General features: G+C 38.4%; 1 protein-coding gene across 4 annotated transcripts in view; it reads left to right on the top strand.

Moving 5' to 3' along the window:
* The window catches only part of PIK3CG (phosphatidylinositol-4,5-bisphosphate 3-kinase catalytic subunit gamma), a 36,506-nt gene extending 18,440 nt beyond the window's left edge, over positions 1-18,066 (top strand). For all 4 annotated transcript variants that reach the window (XM_082784231.1, XM_082784229.1, XM_082784228.1 and 1 more), the window contains exons 6-11: positions 842-988; positions 1,727-1,817; positions 5,782-5,912; positions 8,011-8,122; positions 10,744-10,901; positions 16,056-18,066. In XM_082784231.1, coding sequence (XP_082640357.1) covers positions 842-988; positions 1,727-1,817; positions 5,782-5,912; positions 8,011-8,122; positions 10,744-10,901; positions 16,056-16,337 — 921 coding nt within the window. In that variant the 3' untranslated portion in view covers positions 16,338-18,066. The remainder of the gene's footprint in view (positions 1-841; positions 989-1,726; positions 1,818-5,781; positions 5,913-8,010; positions 8,123-10,743; positions 10,902-16,055) is intronic.
* Positions 18,067-19,008: the final 942 nt, after the last annotated feature.

Here is a 19,008-nt window from a genome sequence, read left to right as displayed (position 1 = left end):
TCAATCTACAAAACACAAATATTCCAAAATACTCTTTTTCTGGCATTAATTTGGTCGGCTCTCAAATACTAGCGTGCAAATGCTTTCTTAGATGCCTAGATCTAGATTTAGATCCTACATTTTAGATGCCTTTACTGTACATGGTTGTGTTCCAACAAAGACCTAGGAATTCCAGAATGGAAAGCGTTAATACTACTTTCATGTTAGACATAATTAGTTGAGAAAACATTTGAAATTATGTAATTTCTGTAGTTTCATTGTTGAACTTCTCAAGATTAAAAATCTAGCAAAGCTAAATGAGTGTTTATTCTGTTATTTTATGAATTGTTATGTTAAATTACTTTCACAAGTGCCATTTTCCACATGAATTTGACTGAATGATTTGCTTAGGAAATTGAATTAAATCAAGCACTCTGGAATAACCGAGGTGACTAGAAGTCATGAGGGTAGATGATGTGGCAAATCGCATTGGACAACTATTATTTTCCTGGTTTGCAAAGCAGCTCTCAGAGTGCTGTTGGGAAGTTCAATATTTGCCAATTATGTCAGAAGCTTTTATTCCTGGTTCAAAAGTTCTTTCTGTCCGAAGCAGATTTACAAGTTAAATCCAGTTTCAGAGAGTCAGGGCATGCTTTTCCCTTTATCATGCAGGGTGTTAAAAGCTTTGCAGGTTCAGGAGGTTTTCGGTGGCAGCTGAGTACCATTCTTTACATGTCATTTCGGCGTGTTTTGTGTGGTATAACAGGTTGAAGGCTTGTGAACTACTCTGTAGCTGACGTATGAAAAGGTTAGCTGTGTTATGTTGGAGTACAATGCCTAGCAATAAATGTGTCTTTCACAGATAGAAAAATGTAAAGTGATGGCATCTAAGAAGAAGCCCCTGTGGCTTGAGTTTAAATGTGCAGATCCAACCGCTCTATCAAATGAAACCATAGGCATCATCTTCAAACACGGAGATGACCTCCGCCAGGACATGCTTATTTTACAGGTATGATAGCTAAAATGCTGTGTTATAGCTGTAAAGTGAATAATGTGAATATTTAACTATTGTTTTACTTTTCAGAAATGTACGCATTTTCTTTACTGTCCACATAAAATAGGAGGCCGTCTTTCATTTTTTAAGCTGTATGAGAAGCTGATATTAAAACTGGATCTTCTTTTTGTACTACAGTGTTTTATGTTACTGCTACCCTGTTTTTTCCTGCCATATGCCATCCATACGCCACATTTTAGTGTTCTAGAGAAGGAATCTGTTATTTAGTGCAAGATGGCCTGGTTTTCCAAAGAGTTTCTATGATTTATTTATGCAATGGGTGAAGTTACAAATGAAAAAGAAATTGGCAGGTACCATTGCTGCAGTAATATTTCATCGATTGTTCTGACAAACTGGCTTGTTAGCACTTTTGGTAGTATTTATGGGGGAAAATGGGTGTAGTTACTAATGTGTTCAATCTCATATCATGTAGAAATCACACAAGGTACTTATTAATACTTTATAAAACACCAGAGAGTGCCTGAGCACAGGACAGGATAGGAAATATTAATCTGGGTTCTGTAAGTGATAATCGTAAATGGCTGAATGCTTTCTGTGTTTATCTCTCAAGCAGCAAAATAGACAAGTAAGCTCAGCCCTGTCTCAGACGTATGGGTGGTATTATTTCTGTGAGTAATAAATAATGCCCAAACAACTTGAAATAACTTCGTGTATGCATTTTGTTTTTACTAGATTCTTCGAATTATGGAATCCATTTGGGAAGCAGAATCCTTGGACCTCTGTTTGCTACCGTATGGCTGTATTTCTACAGGGAACAAAATAGGTATGAGATCATGCTTACTGTAATTAGAAATTTAAAATATCATTTATTCATACTTGGTATGAAGAAGTGGTGAAAGTGAATGACTTATTCCAGATGTTTTTTAATGTATTAATAAGAACGAAACAGAGAAAAGGATTAAAATAACAAAACATCTGTGTTTTTTCCTGACCTAAAACTTCATACCTTGTACTACATAAAAGCAACAACATTAGTTAACAGGCTGTTCAGTCAATAGTTCTCATTGGGCATTAGGTAACACAGCACAGATCATCTGTTTTCTAGAATTTATGCTGGGAGAAATCAAGGAGATGCTTTTGAAGCTTCCAGGAGGACCATGTGATGGTGTGTAGAGCAGCTTGATTAGCTTGGGAAAAGTCCATTTACACCCAGAAATGCCAAACTGATTTATAATTTGTACTTTCTGATGGCTCCAAGCTGACTCACTGTGATTGAGTTTGCATATATTATGTATCCTAGCCCATCCACTTTGTACAGTTTCCTAGTACCCAGATAATACAGAATTGTTTGTAGAGTTAATTTTACTGACCAGTTCATGAACAACTGGCTGGAGGAAAAACCTCCTTCATGTAGAAAAATCAGCCATGTCCAAATGAAGCTTTGGTGCTGAAAAGAACGCTTTGGCAGGTATAAACCATGCATCAGTGAGATGGATTAACAAGTACTGCTCTGCCATTTACTCAAAGCCTGGACATGTAAAAATTACTAAGGTTATTAACTCCTGTCATCTGTGTAGTTAGCAGTATGATAATAACTGCGTGGATAGATAAAGTAATGATAATATAAATATCATTTAATTTCTACAAAATATTTTGCTTTATGGATTGAAAAATGATGAACTGAGTCCCAATAAAATTAAGAATTCTTTTTAATAAATATCTGTAATGTACTTCATCTCTAAAATACATTGCCACATAAAATTTTTATCATCTTTTCTTTTGGCTTCAAGATTTCTCAGCAATGCAGAGAAACCAGTCTTGCTGATAAAATAATCGGTTGCATGACACACAAGTTTCCTTTCTCTTAATATAAGTGTTTTAAAACTAAATAAATCATATTGGTAGAATTCTAATAAAGGAAATGGAATACAATATATCAAAATCCTAACTGCACTTTGACTGTAAATACAGGGAGTTGTGTTTTTCTTTTTTTTACCCTTAGGTAGGTTATAAAAAAACAAAACAAACAAACTATTTTCTTTTAGACAGATTTCAGGATTTTGTTTAATTTTATTTAAAATCATCTTAAGGCAATTTAACATATTGAAATAATTGGGGAAAATGCAGGAATTCTGCTAGTGACCATAGCATTCTCATATCCAACTTAGAGACTTCAGGTTTCTTTCATGAATTCTTAATTGACTCCCCATTCTTTGGTTTTTGATTAGGAAATAATTGTTAGTTTTCCTACTTGCATGGTGGAGATGTAAGAGTTTAGCACCCCCCCAGCACCACAGTAGGGGCATGGTTAATCACATAAAGGCTTCTGTTCCTTTTGCTGAGAATACCTGCAGCCTAAATTAGTAATACCCAATCTGGGGCGCTTTGATGTAGAGCTTATGCTTGTTTGGAACACAGCCAAAGAGTGGTGAGATGCAAACATTACTTCATGATACTCATTTGTGGTTTTCTTCCAAGCTGCTTCTTCCCTACCTCATAATATTTCCATGAAACTTGGGGCATTTTCTGTGTATTTACACCAGGACAATACCACATTTTACACTGAGTATATGGAAACAGCCGAGCGTCTTACAGATTTCCTGACACCTGGCTGGTATCCCCTCCTGTATAGATCTTTCTCAGTCTGCTGGAGACATCTGCATTTAATGCAGTTTGCAGTGTAGGAAACATCTGCCCTCTCCACTGCTGCTGCCAAATAGACCTCAGGAGGAAGAACTTTCTCTTCTGTGTATCACCGGTAAAAGATCGTACCCTATTATCTCTCCCCTTGACGTTGCCATATGTTCCTGGCTCTGCAGAGCAATTATCACTACTTACTAAGCTGTATCACTGCCAAATTTAAAAAGTTCAAGCTGGCACATAATGTAAAAGTCACCTGCTTTAGTACCACAGATCCCTAGAAACACTGTGGATTCCTCCCAGTTGAATGCAGCTCAGCTGAGACACTTTCCCAGTAACTGAAGCCTAAGACTAACCATACCTACAGAGAGACAGATCTGTATTTAGAGGGATTTGCCAGTAGAGATTTACTATTTCAGCATTTTATTTTTATTTTTACCTTGGTGCCTTTAAAGTATTTACTCAGGCAGAATAATCTTTACAACATTTTGTGTAGGTTTTGTATCAGTCTTTTGGCACTACAGTTAAGAACGACCAGTAAAGGGCTTTCATGAGCATCTGCTTTAAAATCTGCAGGCTTTTCACACTGCTAATCAATACAGCTTTGCTGGGAGAACTTGAAAATGAAAATGAAAGCAGAAGATGCCTCCTGCAAAAGCTCCACTCCCCTGGAATCAAGAAGCTGTTGACCAGTAGAGGGAGATTTGTGAGCACAGAAGGGGGAAGCTTTCAACAGCTGGAATGTGATCTGGAACTCACTGAGGAGGAAAGCAACAGCTTGACAAAATGCAGAGTTTTTTAATTTGGTGGTGGTGGTTTTTGGAGGTCATATTTCCACAATAGTTTAGTTACAAACAAAACCGCGTCTTTTTCATGACAGAGGAAATACCACCAGGGGAGAATTTATCTATGCATAGAAGACAGAGGAGAATTTATCTATGCATGGAGCTGGAGATTACTATTCTTTTTTCTGTTACTGAAAAATTTGCACATAATTCACTACTTGCAGAAGAGCAGGACAATGAATAGGTAGAAATCTGTTTCAGATAGTCAAACTGAATCCAAATCAGAAACTGCTTTGAGTCACTTCTGAGAGAAAGGGATATTTCTGTTTGGTTGCTTATCATTCAGCTGGAACTGAGGCCAGGCTTTTACCTATAAGACACTGTTGAACTTGAACTGGAGGAAGAAAATATATTTCCAGTTACCAAATAAATTCATCTGAAATCTGACCTTCCCTCATACAGGCATATAGAATATAAGAGGAGACTGCATCTGCTGGTCTTGGCTACAGTGCAGCATTGCAATGTAGCCTCCCTTTCTTCTTTCTCTCTCTAGGGTACCCGATTTTTGTATGACTTGTTAGTATGAAGGGTAAATTCCACGTTTCTGCACATATTGCTGTGATGCACTGATTTGCTTTTGTGAGGATCTGTTCAGTTTAGGGACTTTCTCCCTTGTCTGCTGTTGACCCTCCCATGGCCAGTGGGAAAAAGACTGGTTGTTGGATTGTGTTTTTCTCCTGGTGAAGAGCAGTGTGTCCTTACTGACTTGTACCAACGTGTAGGCACCTACAGCAAGAGTTTTCCACCAGCAAACCACTGGCATGCTGGTATTCCTGAACCTTCTTGTGTTAATGCACATGTAATCTTAAATGGGATTTACTGTGGGAGGGCCCACAACAGCTCTATCTGCATCACTGCTCCTCTGGTATCACTTTTGTTTCCAGGCTACCCCAACGCTGTGGCTTCTCTTCAGCTCCTCAAATCAGTGAAGCTGGGGAGAAGCTTTTCAGCAAGTGGGTGGTAGCCACGCTCCTGCAGCGTATCAGGACAAGAGAGGTTTTTCCTCTGCTCAGGAAAAGCCTCGTGCAGCCTCATGTACACTCATCGCGTGATTCTTTCCATTTTAAAAGGTTTTACATTCTCATGGAAGAGTTTAGGATGCCTGGGTAGTTTGGAGCTCTGGCTGGCTTCAGCCGGGAGTGGGCAAGAACCACTGTTGCTTGTAAAATAAATAGCTGCTCACAAGCAATGACATTATGCGGTTGGTATAAAAACTGCAGTTTAAATTATTATTTTGCATATTGTATATGCTTTAATGTACATTTAATATAAATCCTGGCTTTTCTCCTTTGCTTTCTGTAGGAATGATTGAAATTGTGAAAGATGCTACAACAATTGCCAAAATTCAGCAGAGTACAGTTGGTAACACCGGCGCATTTAAGGATGAAATACTCAACCAGTGGCTGAAGGAGAGATGTGTCATTGAGGAGAAGGTGAGTTCTTTGAAATCAGATGTTGTGGTTTAACCCTTCAGGAAGCTAAGCACAACAGAGCTGTTTGCTTACTCTGCCCCACAGTGGGATGGAGGAGAGAATCAGGGGAAAAACACCTAAAACTTGTGTGATGAAATGAAGACAGTTTACTACCCAGCAACAACTAAAACATCACTGTGCTGTCAACATTATTTTCCTCCTAAATCTGAAACATGGCACCGTACCAGCTCCTGTGAAGAAGATTAACTGTGTCCCAGCCTAAAACAGGACACAGAGTTTTACAATGCACTCTACTAATTGAGGGTTTCTAACTGTAACACGGTTGTGTTTACGGTTTTGTTACTTAAGTGAGTTTGAAAAATCCATTCATTTTCCCTGCGCTCAGCTGTGAGCTTCTGTGAAAGAGCCTTCTGCATCCAGCTGGCAGCCGGGCTCCTGAGTAACAGGATGCTTTAGAAATGGCTCCTTTGTCAGTGTTATTTGGAAGTGATACACGAGGAGCAGATTGAAAGGACATCTAGGAGCACTGAGAGGCAGTGTGGTTTTAGAGTATTTTAAGCACAGGTTTGGGTACTCACAACTCCTTTATTTAGGAAGCCAATTCCTTATTCTTATTCACTGGATAAGGAGTTGGCTTAAAGGCTGCACCCAGTGAGTTGCAGTCAATGGCTCTGTGTCCAAATAGAGGCCACTGACGAGCGATGTCCCTCAGGGGTCTGTCCTGGGACCGGCGCTGTTTAATATCTTTGTCAATGACACAGACAGTAGGATTGAGTGTACCGTCAGCAAGTTTGCAGATGACACCAAGCTGAGTGGGGCAGTCGATATCCCAGAAGGAAGGGATGCCATCCTAAGGGACCTGGATGAGCTTGAGAAATAGGCCTATGTGAACCTAGTAAGGTTCAACAAGTCCAAGTGCAAGGTGCTGCACCTGGGTCGGGGCAATCCCAGACATGAGCACAGACTGGGAGAAGAACTCATTGAGAGCAGCCCTGCAGAGAAGGACTTGAGGGTTCTGGTGGACGAAAGACTCAACATGAGCCAGCAGTGTGTGCCTGCAGCCCAGAAGGCCAACTGCGTCCTGGGCTGCATCAACAGAGGGGTGGCCAGCAGGGGAGGGAGGGGATTGTGCCCCTCTGCTCTGCCCCACCTGGAGCCCTGCGTCTGGGTCTGAAGCCCCCAGCACAAGAAGGGTGTGGGGCTGTTAGAGTGGGTCCAGAGGAGGGCCACAGAGATGATCAGAGGGCTGGAGCACCTCTCCTGTGAAGAAGGGCTGAGGGAGCTGGGGTTGTTCAGCCTGGAGAAGAAAAGGCTTCAGGGAGACATTGCAGCTTTTCAATACTTAAACTGGTCTTACAAAAAAAAGATGGAGAACAACTTTTTGCTCAGACAGACAATGAAAGAACAAGGGGGAATGGTTTTAAACTAAAAGAGTAGAGATTTAGATGAGGTGTTACGAGGAAATTCTTTACTCAAAAGGTGCTGAGGCACTGGAACAGGTTGCCCAGAGGAGCTGTGGATGTCCCATTGTGTTTTACCCAGCTGGACAGCTGAACTCCACCACAGCCGCTCTCTCACTCCCCCTCCTCAAAGGGAAAGGGGATGAAAACACGATGCAAAGGGCTCAAGGGTTGAAATAAGGATGGGGAGATCACTCAACAATTATTGTCACAGGCAAGACAGACTCAACATAGGAAGATTAAGGTAATTTATTACCTGTTACTAACAAGCTAGAGCAGTGAGAACCTAAAAGCAAACTAAAAACACCTTCTCCCCATTCACTGTCTTCTGCACCCTCTCCCCAAGCAGCACAGGGGAATGAGGAATGAGGAAAGGCTCCCCACGCTTCCCCTTATTCTTTCTCAGAAGGTGTGAACGACTGTACGCTTATTTTACTTGAGCTAAGGTGTAGAGCCACAGCCAGTGCAGTGCAGGGTTGTGATCTTAATCTCCTCTGTGCAACAGTGTTCTTTTTAAGACAGTTTGTTTAACTTTTGCTTGATACACACTGACAGAAAGGCATACAAATTTGAGAATGACTGAAGAAACGTTAGTTTGTAGCACTGAAGCATTTAACATCTCTTATATCTATTTTTAGTTTCAGGCAGCTGTGGAAAGGTTTGTTTATTCCTGTGCTGGATACTGTGTGGCAACCTTTGTACTTGGAATAGGAGACAGGCACAACGATAACATTATGATTACAGAAACAGGTGAGTTTGGGCTTGTTGATGGTTGTGGTTTTTTTTGAGATTTTCGCAGAAGATGTGAGGACTGTCTACACTTCACTAGATTTATGTTTTAATCTAATAAATATTTCATGTAACAATGAATGAAGAAAAAGAATCCAGTTCTGTCAGCATTGCTTACAAATTCAGGTACTTGCATGACATCGAAGCCTATCGTCACCCCTTTTGGCCTTCTTATAAGCTCTAGATATTTATCATTAACAATGCAGTTCTTTTCCAAGGATGAGTGTTGCAAACTAAGTCATGAGGAATGTAAAAGTAATCTTTATGTCTAGGTACAAGATCTAAAAGCCAAAAAACTTTACAAAGGAGACAGCTATTCACCTGCTGTCAGAATGCAGATGTTACTGGACTGTGTGTTACTGGAGGAACATCACTGGTTTATATACCTTTGTAGAAAATCCTAGAAAGTGTACGTGGAGTGCAGTGGTTTTACTACTGAAGTCTGCAGGATGGTTTGTCACAGGACAAAAGGGTTCCTCGTCTACCAGAACACAAAGTGACATCAAACTGAATGCCAAGCTGCAGTGATTTTATAGTGGCAGAGAACCTTAGCTGCACAAACACCAACTTCTATTTTTTCTTTTAAACATAAGCATAATCAGAAAAGTGAGCATACTAAAAGCAATTTAAACATGAGCATACTAAAGCAGGGGCAAAGCACACTTGACAAACTGGTACCTTTAAGATTAATCACACCCACTAATGAGCTAAAATTGGGGAAATTATCAACCTCTCATACTCCCTGCAACATCGGAGATCTTCACTGGGCGGCACCGCTGGACCAACCAACAAGAGCTACCCTGAATTTGAGTTGGGGAGCTACTCTTGCAGGGTTGCTGCTTTTGGTTGCCTGACTGATGAGCTGATGCAAGAGCACCAGGTGTGTTTCCAGAAGGTTGCTGGTCCGTGAATACCAGACTGTTGTCTACTTAACATCAATGTCTAGAGGAGGACATTGTCTAGACCATTCACAAGTGACTCGGTAGGTCAACACAACCGTGTCAGCTGTGAATAGGCCATTGATATGTTTAAAGATGTGATAAATCACAGATTTTTTTGTGTAAGTTGGCTGTGCAAGCATGTTACATGAGCATTCTGTGGTCCTTTTGTCCCATGCCATACCCTAGGAAAGAAGCATCTCACCATGTGGTTACAAGCCTCCTGAAAGAACCTAGATTTTTTGTATTACAAATCTTGGCAATTATTTCTGTGACTGTGTAGTGATTCACCCCCAATTTTACTTCTCTATGGAAGTCCCAGAAAGGACCCCAGATCAAGCAGTACATATGAGGGAGTTTTATTTGGTCTAAGAAATTTACTTCTGGTTTCATGAGCTTGTTACTTCATAATTAGTCTTCACGTAACGCGAAGAGACAGAAAATACTTTTGGGTTTAGTTAGATGACTGTATATTTAATATTAATCATATCGTAGTTAAAGTTTTACTAGTTGAAGGCTGGAGAGAGGAAGTACCCTGAAGGCAGAAATGAGCTAATTGGAGACTACAATAAAAAAAAAAAAAAAAAAAAAAAAAAAAAGTTCACCAGAAGTCCTTGAGGAAAAAAATAAAAAGGCTCTAAATTCAACATTAATATATATATATAGTACTATAAGTATTATGTAATTCAGTGTAAGTGCCTGTTGGCAGAAAATTGAGGGACAGGTCAGTAGAAAGGGAGACAGTGAAGGAAAGGTTATTCATGTGTAATCAGGAGCAGGTTAGCAGGAGAGTTTAGCACAGGCTGCCTTGAACAACAGAAACCAGAAAGATGTGGGGTAGGTTATGGGGACTCAAAAGCTGCCTGAAATGCTGGAACATCTAAGGGTCATCCACCTAAGGGTCACTACCAAGTATCATCCTACATCATTTGATGTTTCATCTTTTTGTATACACATACCATTATTACAAATACATGTTTTTAAGTATTTTATTAAGTACTCTTTACATCTTGTCTGCCAAGCAAAGTAATCAAATAATCTGAAGAGCAGCAGGGCACTCTAGTCCTATAGGTGCAGCAGTCCTTAAAAATGTTTTTTTTCATCACTTTCTTGGGACCTGATACTGTACTACAATTTCAAAGTTGCATAGAGGGTGGCGAGGCAAACTTATGTACCTTCCTGTACTGTACTGAATAAATTGGTAATGCAGCTCGGTGAGGAAGAAGCATGTTCTAGTGCCTGGCATTAGCCAAAGAGCTGGACAGTGCCAGAATCCCTGGCAATGTGTAAGGTAATCAGAAAGCCTCCTTCCATGCAGTGATGTGCTGGGATCTGATTGTTAGGGAGCTGAGCCATCCAAATGAATCTTAGCTTCATTTTTGAAAAGTTGTGAGTGTATATTTAGAAAACACAGCAGTTGGGCCTGGTTTTTAACAACTTCCAAAGACAAACAAAAAGTAGCTTTGCCAGGAGGACATGATTATGTATTTCAAAAAAAAAGGAGAGAAAATAGTGTTTTCTGATGAACTAAAGAACAATCATATTTACCCCCAAAAAAGAGATTTTGGAAATCTAGTTGAATCCAAATAAGTGTTCTTGACAATTTATTGTATTTGACCCTAACTGTGACTTCTTTTTATGAAGGTAACCTTTTTCATATTGATTTCGGCCATATTCTTGGGAATTATAAAAGCTTCCTTGGAATTAATAAGGAAAGAGTTCCTTTTGTGCTGACTCCGGATTTTCTGTTTGTCATGGGGACTTCCGGAAAGAAGACAAGTCTCCATTTCCACAAATTTCAGGTAAAGTGAATATTTAGCTGTAAGTCAATTAAGCAGTGTTTGTTACTCTCTGAAATGAACATTAGTGCCTTAGATTTCAAAGGCCTATGCTCCTGGGTATTATGTTAATAAAATTTACCGAATCGTAATACAATTCTGGGATATTTTAGCTCCAGCTAAAAGCAAACATTATCTGTAGGATTATGGGAACTAGGATGCAAACACCCACAAAGCCACACTGACAGGTTTCAGTTAGCAGCAGACCAGACAGGCAGTCCTTTCTTTGTTTCTTGTTTTGATCGAAAAAACTTTGTCAGGGACATCAGTATTTGTGGCAGTAGAGGAGACTGACAGCATTAAGCAGAGTGTTCTGTGTAGTCCAAGTAGGTGTTCCTCATCTGGCTGTGCCAGTGTTACTCCTCCTGCTTCTGCCCTCTTGTCCTGGGGCTCAGCTTACTGCATCTGGACAGAAATGTACTATGGTACTAAACCATATCATATTCTGGTTTTGTGAAGTGGATGGACTTAATGCTCTGAAAGAGAAGAAAAGTGCTAAAAATTTATTCTATTGCAGTTTCAATTTGAAAGTGAACAAAAACAGTTGTGATTTTGTTAACCTTGTGTAAGACCTCGGCAAGGAGGAGACAAAGCAAAATGTTGTTTAGTATATTTAGTGAAGTGTCTGAGAGCATGGCTGAGCAGAGATAAATGGGTATCTGGAGCAGTATTCCTGTGCACAACTTCAAGAACTTTAAATATGTGCCTGATTTGAAAGGAAGTTTCATGTATGATAAAAAGAAAAAGTCTCCTCCAGTCTTAGACTCAGAGCAGAAGACTAAATTAGATGTCTGGATTATCTTTGGATGAACAAGTCTCTCTGACGTGGTAAGGGGTTTGTTTTTCAACTTTGAGTACTTACTGTTGGATAGTGAATACATCCCTTTGAACATATACGTTATTGTACAGCAAATATCGAGGCAATTGTCATCCTTGAGCTCAGACCTCTGAAAATAACCAAACAACCAGGTGCTATTTTTGAATCTTTATTTTGCACAAGGCCTAGCTTTATTACAGTGTGGGTGTTTCGAAGGGGGCTTGTAGCTCAAATGGTTTAGAAGCAGGGTAGGTTTTGCTCTGGAAGTGGGGAATGCTGAGCCTGTGCTCTTAAAGAAGCCTGCGACCTGTTATGCATACAAGAAGGGTGGCCATTCAGCAGCTGTAAGCCTTCCCCACATGTGGGGCCAGAACACCCATCTGGGATATTTCATTTTGTAGAAGGCGTTTGTTTTGGAATCAGAAAACAGTTCAAAATATGAAAGCGTGCTAATAGAGAATTGGAAGAGTAGCAACGTCTTGCTGTCTACAGAGAGGTGATGTTGTGTTAGTGTATATGGATCATGCAGCTCTTCAGAGAATGCCTGACCTTTACTGCAGCAGCTCAAATACCAAAAGTAACAGGAGGTGATTTTGGTCTTAGCCTTCCTTTGGTAAGCAATGCCTTTGTAATACAGTAGCAAGTCCTGGCTTTGTCTGAATACAATTTCTTATTTTTTTTTTTACTCTGACTGTTCAGAAATGCTGTGATAGTGCTAGTATCAGTTCCATTAGTGTCATTAATCAGTTGAGCAGTGATTAACAAGCTTTACCTTTGTGAACTGTGACTGGTATGTGACCTGGTCATTTTAAGTGGGGTGATTTAGACACAGACAGAGTAATACTGACTGAAAAAAATGTAAGTTCATGTACAGTTCTGCTTCATTACATACTGTTAATAACCTGATATACTGGTACTACATTAAAAGGCTTTTCTGTCTAAGAAAGGCTTTTCTATCTCAAAGACCAACAAAAAGAAAGCTGAAAGCAAAATACTTTTATACAAGTAAAATAGTAACATGGAGCAGGACATGCATCACGATTTTGCTGGAAAGAAGCATTTTTTAAATTATATGTTCAGAGTACAAAAGTAAACAAAATGATAGCTTTACTTTTCAACTGGCTGGTTTTATCGTGTTTCCTAATAGGGATTCATTCGTTGTGCCTGCTGACTCATTCAAGTATTAATGGAGAAGTCTCAGCATTTATCCTTCATTAATTTTTAAGAGCATCTCTCATTAATTTGTACTTCAGCTACATTAAATATGTTGTACTTTAGAGGAATCCTTTGTTTTTACAGGCCTTAGTCTTTTAATATTTGAAAATATCTATGAGTTTTTTAATTTTATTTCTCTGTCACCTATTGGATAGAGTCCCTACAGATGTGTTAGCCACAGCTCATACTGCAGGCGACAGAGAAGGCTAATTAGACAGGTAACTTTGATTAAATCCACTGCAACCAAGTATAGCTAGTTATTAGTGAACTTTTAAAGCTGTCAGTGGCATGGCAGCCTTTATGAAACCGGCAGCAAAGCTCACTTCTATTAGCTGTTAGTCTGAATTTTGAGTCCCTTTTTGTTTGTTTTTCTCACAATGGTTTAAAAAAAAATAGATGCCAGAGGTTATTAATGACATGACAGAAATGTTTAGCAGAAAACAATATTTGATAAGCATGACTTAATCTGAGAAGACAAGTATTTTTCTGTACCATCTGTGAATTTTTCAGATGCCTCAGTACTGTCCAGATTTCTCCTCCTGTAAGTGTCAAATGTGGTAGCATTTCCTTTCCAGCCTTTGGCTGAAATCCGTGCAACTTTTTTACTCCTATGTGCATGCAAGTTTTTCACTTAGAATATCTAAGTTTTTCAGTAGGATGACCTTCCTGGTCTTTTGAGCTTTGTCCACATAGCTGTCATTAGTTCGCCTCAATTTTTCTTTACTAGTTTTTCCATTGAGTTATGAATGAACTTTCATTCATTATATCTCATTTATTTAATTAGTTATTTTTTTCATTACTTTACCCTGCTGACTTGGTCTGTATTTTCACTGCTAATCCAATAATCTCTTCTGGTTGTACCATTTGTTTCCAAATAAAGGTGATAGAAAGAGGAAGGATGTACAATTCATCACTGAAAGCCACTTTTTCTGTATTATACTGTACAGGAAAGGGATGACCTATATAACAGAACTTGGACAGTTTATATTTAAAAAAAATGCTTGACCTTTAGGATACTAACACTTATGACAGTTTCAAGCTGTCAAATTAATCAATTGTTCTTTGTTATCTGTTGGACAAGGGGGGTTGTTTTCTCCTCAGCTCCTCTCATTTTGCCTGTGGCTTTATATTAGTCAACAGTTTTTTTCCTAATCCCATGGTATTCACATACCCTTGACACACACATCTGTGTTATTTTTAATTCTCTCAGCCTTTCTCAGAAGTAACAAAAATGACTTTTCTTGAAAGATGTTAATTCAACCCCCTGTTCAATTCCTGCCTGAATAAATAACTGTAACAAGCAGATGCAGATTTTTTTAATCTTTTGAATTCTTACAAGGACTGCCTTTGAGATGTAGTGATGCCAGTTTCTTGACTGCATAATTGTTTCTCTGTCTTCAGACACCTTCGGTAGCGAAATATATCATCCATAGAGAAATGCAAAACCTTCTTTGATATAACTATAAAGAGCTTTCATCTCTTTCAAGAGGAACAAAACACACGCTAACTCTTGTGACAAGATTTCCCTGTTTGAAGTTGATACACATAAGTAGAATTTTTTTTTCCTAGTGTCATGGAGAGAAACTAATCCCTGTGAAAAGATGGTTGTGTTTTCTATTGTAAATTGTGCTTTGACCATTGCAATTCATCTTCTGCTTTGCAAGAACTAAACTGACATTAGAGTTTGTAAGTTCTCATCTTATTTTGGGACAGGATTTATTTGGAAATTTAGAGTGAAAGATTTAAGGGCCCAGGCAATAGGGAATAAAAAAAAATAGGAAAGAAAGAAACCCTACAGACAGATCTTCAAAGTATCATCTTTCTTCCTTTGTATCTTCCTAACCTGTCTGGTTGTTTGTCCTGATGATGCTGATGTGAACAGTGATACATGTTAAGATTATTTGTGCAATTCTTACTGTTTCTAAGGAACAAGAAAAACCCATGCACCATGTGAAAAATAAACCAAATTCCAGAGAGCTAATGAGATTTGGTAGGATTTACATTAAAACACACATATTTCATATAATTTTTAAATACATACATATAAATTTCTGGAAATGTTAATATGAATATTTAGTTGGGTAAAAATCAGCATTGCTTCAGCTTGGGTTTTAATAGCAGCAGCCTTCCTGGAAATATTTATCATCTTTTTACATTTCTGCATTGCAGGTCCAATTTAACTTTGTAATGTTTGATTGATTTCTTCATTGCATTGTTTTCCTTAAAATGTCATTTCTAAAAGTAAATGAGTAATAAATTTAATACAAGAAATAATCATTTCAATTTATGTATCAGTCACTTATCGTTAAGTATTCTTTCAAAAGGCATTTCATGTTTTTGCAAGCTGCAGAAATTTCATTCTTCTAAAGTTTATGCTGCTAAGCACAAATTATTTATATATGGAAGTGAAAATGCAATTAAAAAACAACAAGAACAATAATCCATTGAATCCGGTATGACAGTAAATGTAGCAGTCCTAAAGCCAGGCAGCATGCCTGAGTTTAAACTAGAGCTGTCAGATGGAAAAATTCCACAGAACACCAAGCCTGAAAAACCTTCTCCATTAGCAAGCCATCACCTCTGCACATTTTATAGACGTCTATATAAAATGAAGAATAGACCTCTGGAGGTGCTGCTTTGTTCTGTATCACTTGCTGTCCCACGGTCTTTAAATGGGAACCTACCAGCTTTAGAGGAAGATGATGAATTACTGCTGGCTCTTTAACAGTCGCGGGAAGGGATTATACAACAGGGAAATTAATCTGAAATCTTGGTGAAGCCAAGGCTTTATGCTTTAGCAATTAATATAATATTATTAAACAGTGCCTTTTGTTTGTACACCAGAAGAGGACTTGTTGCCCTCAGGTGTGTTCATGAATGAAGTAAAAGCGAGCAAGGGATGCAGACATCAATTTAATGTTTCTGCTCAGATGAACAGCTCCCTTGGGTCTCCTCTGTCTGATGTGTGCCAGTAATTGAATAGTGCTGGTCAGTGAGAGCACTTCATACCTGAGTTCCTGTGAAAATCTTAAGCCATCCCTTTCAGTTGACCTCATCAATTAACAAACAATTCTTCTCTTTTGTAGGATGTATGCGTGAAGGCTTATTTAGCTCTTCGACATCACACAAACCTGCTGATCATCCTGTTCTCCATGATGCTGATGACTGGAATGCCCCAATTAACCAGCAAAGAGGATATCGAATATATCCGGGATGCACTGACAGTAGGGAAAAGCGAAGAAGATGCCAAAAAGCATTTTCTTGATCAGATAGAGGTTTGCAGGGATAAGGGCTGGACTGTGCAATTTAACTGGTTTTTACATCTTGTGCTTGGAATCAAGCAAGGAGTAGAAAAGCATTCTGCTTAACGTTTTATGTAAATTAGCTGTAGGTGTGAATAGGAAGTTAGTGAATCTACATGTTATTATTTATGCATTCCGAATAAATGAGCAGTCGAAACTGCCTTTACTTTGCTGGCAGCTTAACTGGATCTTCAAAAAGGCAAGGGCTTTTGCTTTGCTGCTCCAGAAGATCTTCCTGCAGTGAAGATCTTTTTATTTTTTCCTGAATGCCTAATGATGTTTCCAGTTGCTGGATTCTGTTACCTAGCTGCTTTGCTGATGTGGCCTGCTTTTTTTTTTTTTTTTTCTGTAGTAATAGTGAAGGAGGAGCTTGAGTAAGATGATAACCTGCAAACTCCAATAGAAATTTTCCATGGCATTACCTTAATTGTTCATGAGGGTCAAGCCCTTCAAATGGGAAAAAAGAGTCAATTTAAAATACATTGAAATGCCTGTAGGAAATGTATTTCTTTCTCAGGATGGTTTACACTCAAGTGTTCTTCACCCACATCACTCCCCTTTGTCCCTTTCCTAACATTTCGTTCTTTTTGGATTTTTAATGTGTCATCAGTAGGTAACAGCTTTGATTCTACTATTAGAAGAAATTCCCTTACTGTTATTTTAGCCTCCTGACATACACAGCTGAGCGTGACTGTCACTCCAGGAGAACTTCAGAGTTCCCTGGAAGCTCCTCAGGTTTGAACCTGAAATTTTGAAGGTTTATTTTTGGAAGTTTTTTTACTGTATTTTATTAATGGGGAAGGTCCGTATTATATTACAGATTATATTCTTACTGTAAATTTACTAAAATGCCACCTGTATAGTAAAAGCTTTATAGAAAAAGCAATGGTACTTCCTTACTCCTCAGAGAAAAGTCCTTACATAAGAGTAATTGACATTTTACCAAATATTCGAGAAACCCAAAGTTATTTATTCTTTGGAGATATATTTTCAGGATATACCCATAAGGAATTTAAGTATAATCTTTGAAATTGTGTATATTTTGCTATTTATTTTTAAATTCTTGAAGAGACTATACTACTGAAAAGCTATTTATGAAAGAAAAAGATACCTTATCTTTAATTTCAATATTTAAACTTTAAAGAGGAAAAAATGGGCAGTGTCAAGTAGAATTTTAACTTGTGTACTGTAGGATACCTGCAAATCATGTGGTCTGCCTACGGTAGGAAAAAAAATAGCATGAGTTAGTCTTTGACTTCAATTATTATAGTATACTTCCTTCTAATTGATTTTTACCAAAGAGAGAAGATGGCTTACAATATTGCTTTTTTGCACTTGTGCCTGTGTAATTTCTTCTTTCATAGTAGTTTTACATGGGTTTTACATTACATTTACATGATTAACTGAATTTTGTAATTCTGTTATCATTTGCTTCAATAATTTCACAGAACTGTTAAGAATTTAACTACTGCTGCCACTGTTACTACTGAGTGTATTCTGGAAGGATTTTTAATAAATGTACTGTAATTGGTGTCTCTGTCGAGACACAGGCAACCTCTTTTTGAAATACAGATGTTTAGTTGGTTACTGTGCACAGCAATATTTTTGATGTATATGACAGACTCAGTTAAGGAAATCTAAAAAGTTAAAATGTAGAATATTTTGTTGTTCTATTATCATTCTCTACAAGATAGGCTTAAGAACATACTAAAGTATAAACTAAATGGTGAATACTGTCTGTAAAATCATATTTTTAGATTTGTATTTTGTAGATCTGAAATAAATTGACACGTTCTATTCATTTGATTTTCCTTCATGAATAAGCACTTTCCCCCAAAATATCAGTAAATATTGTCACCCAGTCATTTCAAGACTGTGTAGTCTCAGTAAGAAAGCATATCCAAAGTTCCACTTAGAGGAATTGTTTTAGTTCCATATTAATAACTTCAGAGAATATCAAATATCTTCAATTTTAAGAGTCTGTAGTGTTAGAATTTCAATTACTATAATGGTAAAGTGTGAAAAGAATATTACCATTTTATAGCAGCACTTAATTCATTCCTGTTTTGTTCTTTAAAGAAAAATCTGAAGGTTTTAGTAAGTTCCTGGTTTTAAAAGAACAGGTAAACCTACTGCTAAATTCAAATGCAACGTGGTCAAGTAAATGCTAATCACAACTTCAAGGCAAAAGGCATTCCTAAATCAGCCTCCATATGCAGATAAAGGTCTACAAGAAACCTGCACCCAGAGGAAGACTGTTTAGTCATACACTAAGCTTACACCAGTCAGTTTTATCAACAGTTTACAATGTGCTACACTGAATTAAGTACGGTATTTGTTACAGACATCTCAAACACCACTGTGCTGAAATAATTAGCAGGCTTCTTCATCTTGCCCATGAAGCATGCAGCTGGGCTGCCAGGCAGCGGTGAGCCCTGTGTTGGGTGTTTGCCCAACTTCTGGGAGATCAACGGTAGCTGCTCAGCCTCTTTTTTTTACCTACACAACAAGCTATTAGCCTGCTGCCACTTTGTTTTTAAGTAGCCGTGCATTCATGTGGCTGATGATCTGTTGGCTGTTACGTGCCTCTCTTAACTTCCACCCACAACAGACTGTTTTTTGGCCAAGGAGGGAGGGAAATAAAAGTAGAGATGTGTTTTGAGGCAGCCTGGCCTCAAGGTGGGATGGAATTGCTCTGCAAGTGAGGAGGTGGCTGGGGCATACTGAGGGCTGGGCA

This window comes from Aythya marila (genome assembly GCF_965140915.1).
Source record: "Aythya marila genome assembly, chromosome: 1".
Classification (NCBI taxonomy): Eukaryota; Metazoa; Chordata; class Aves; order Anseriformes; family Anatidae; genus Aythya; species Aythya marila.
This window is presented reverse-complemented; position numbering and strand designations above follow the sequence as displayed.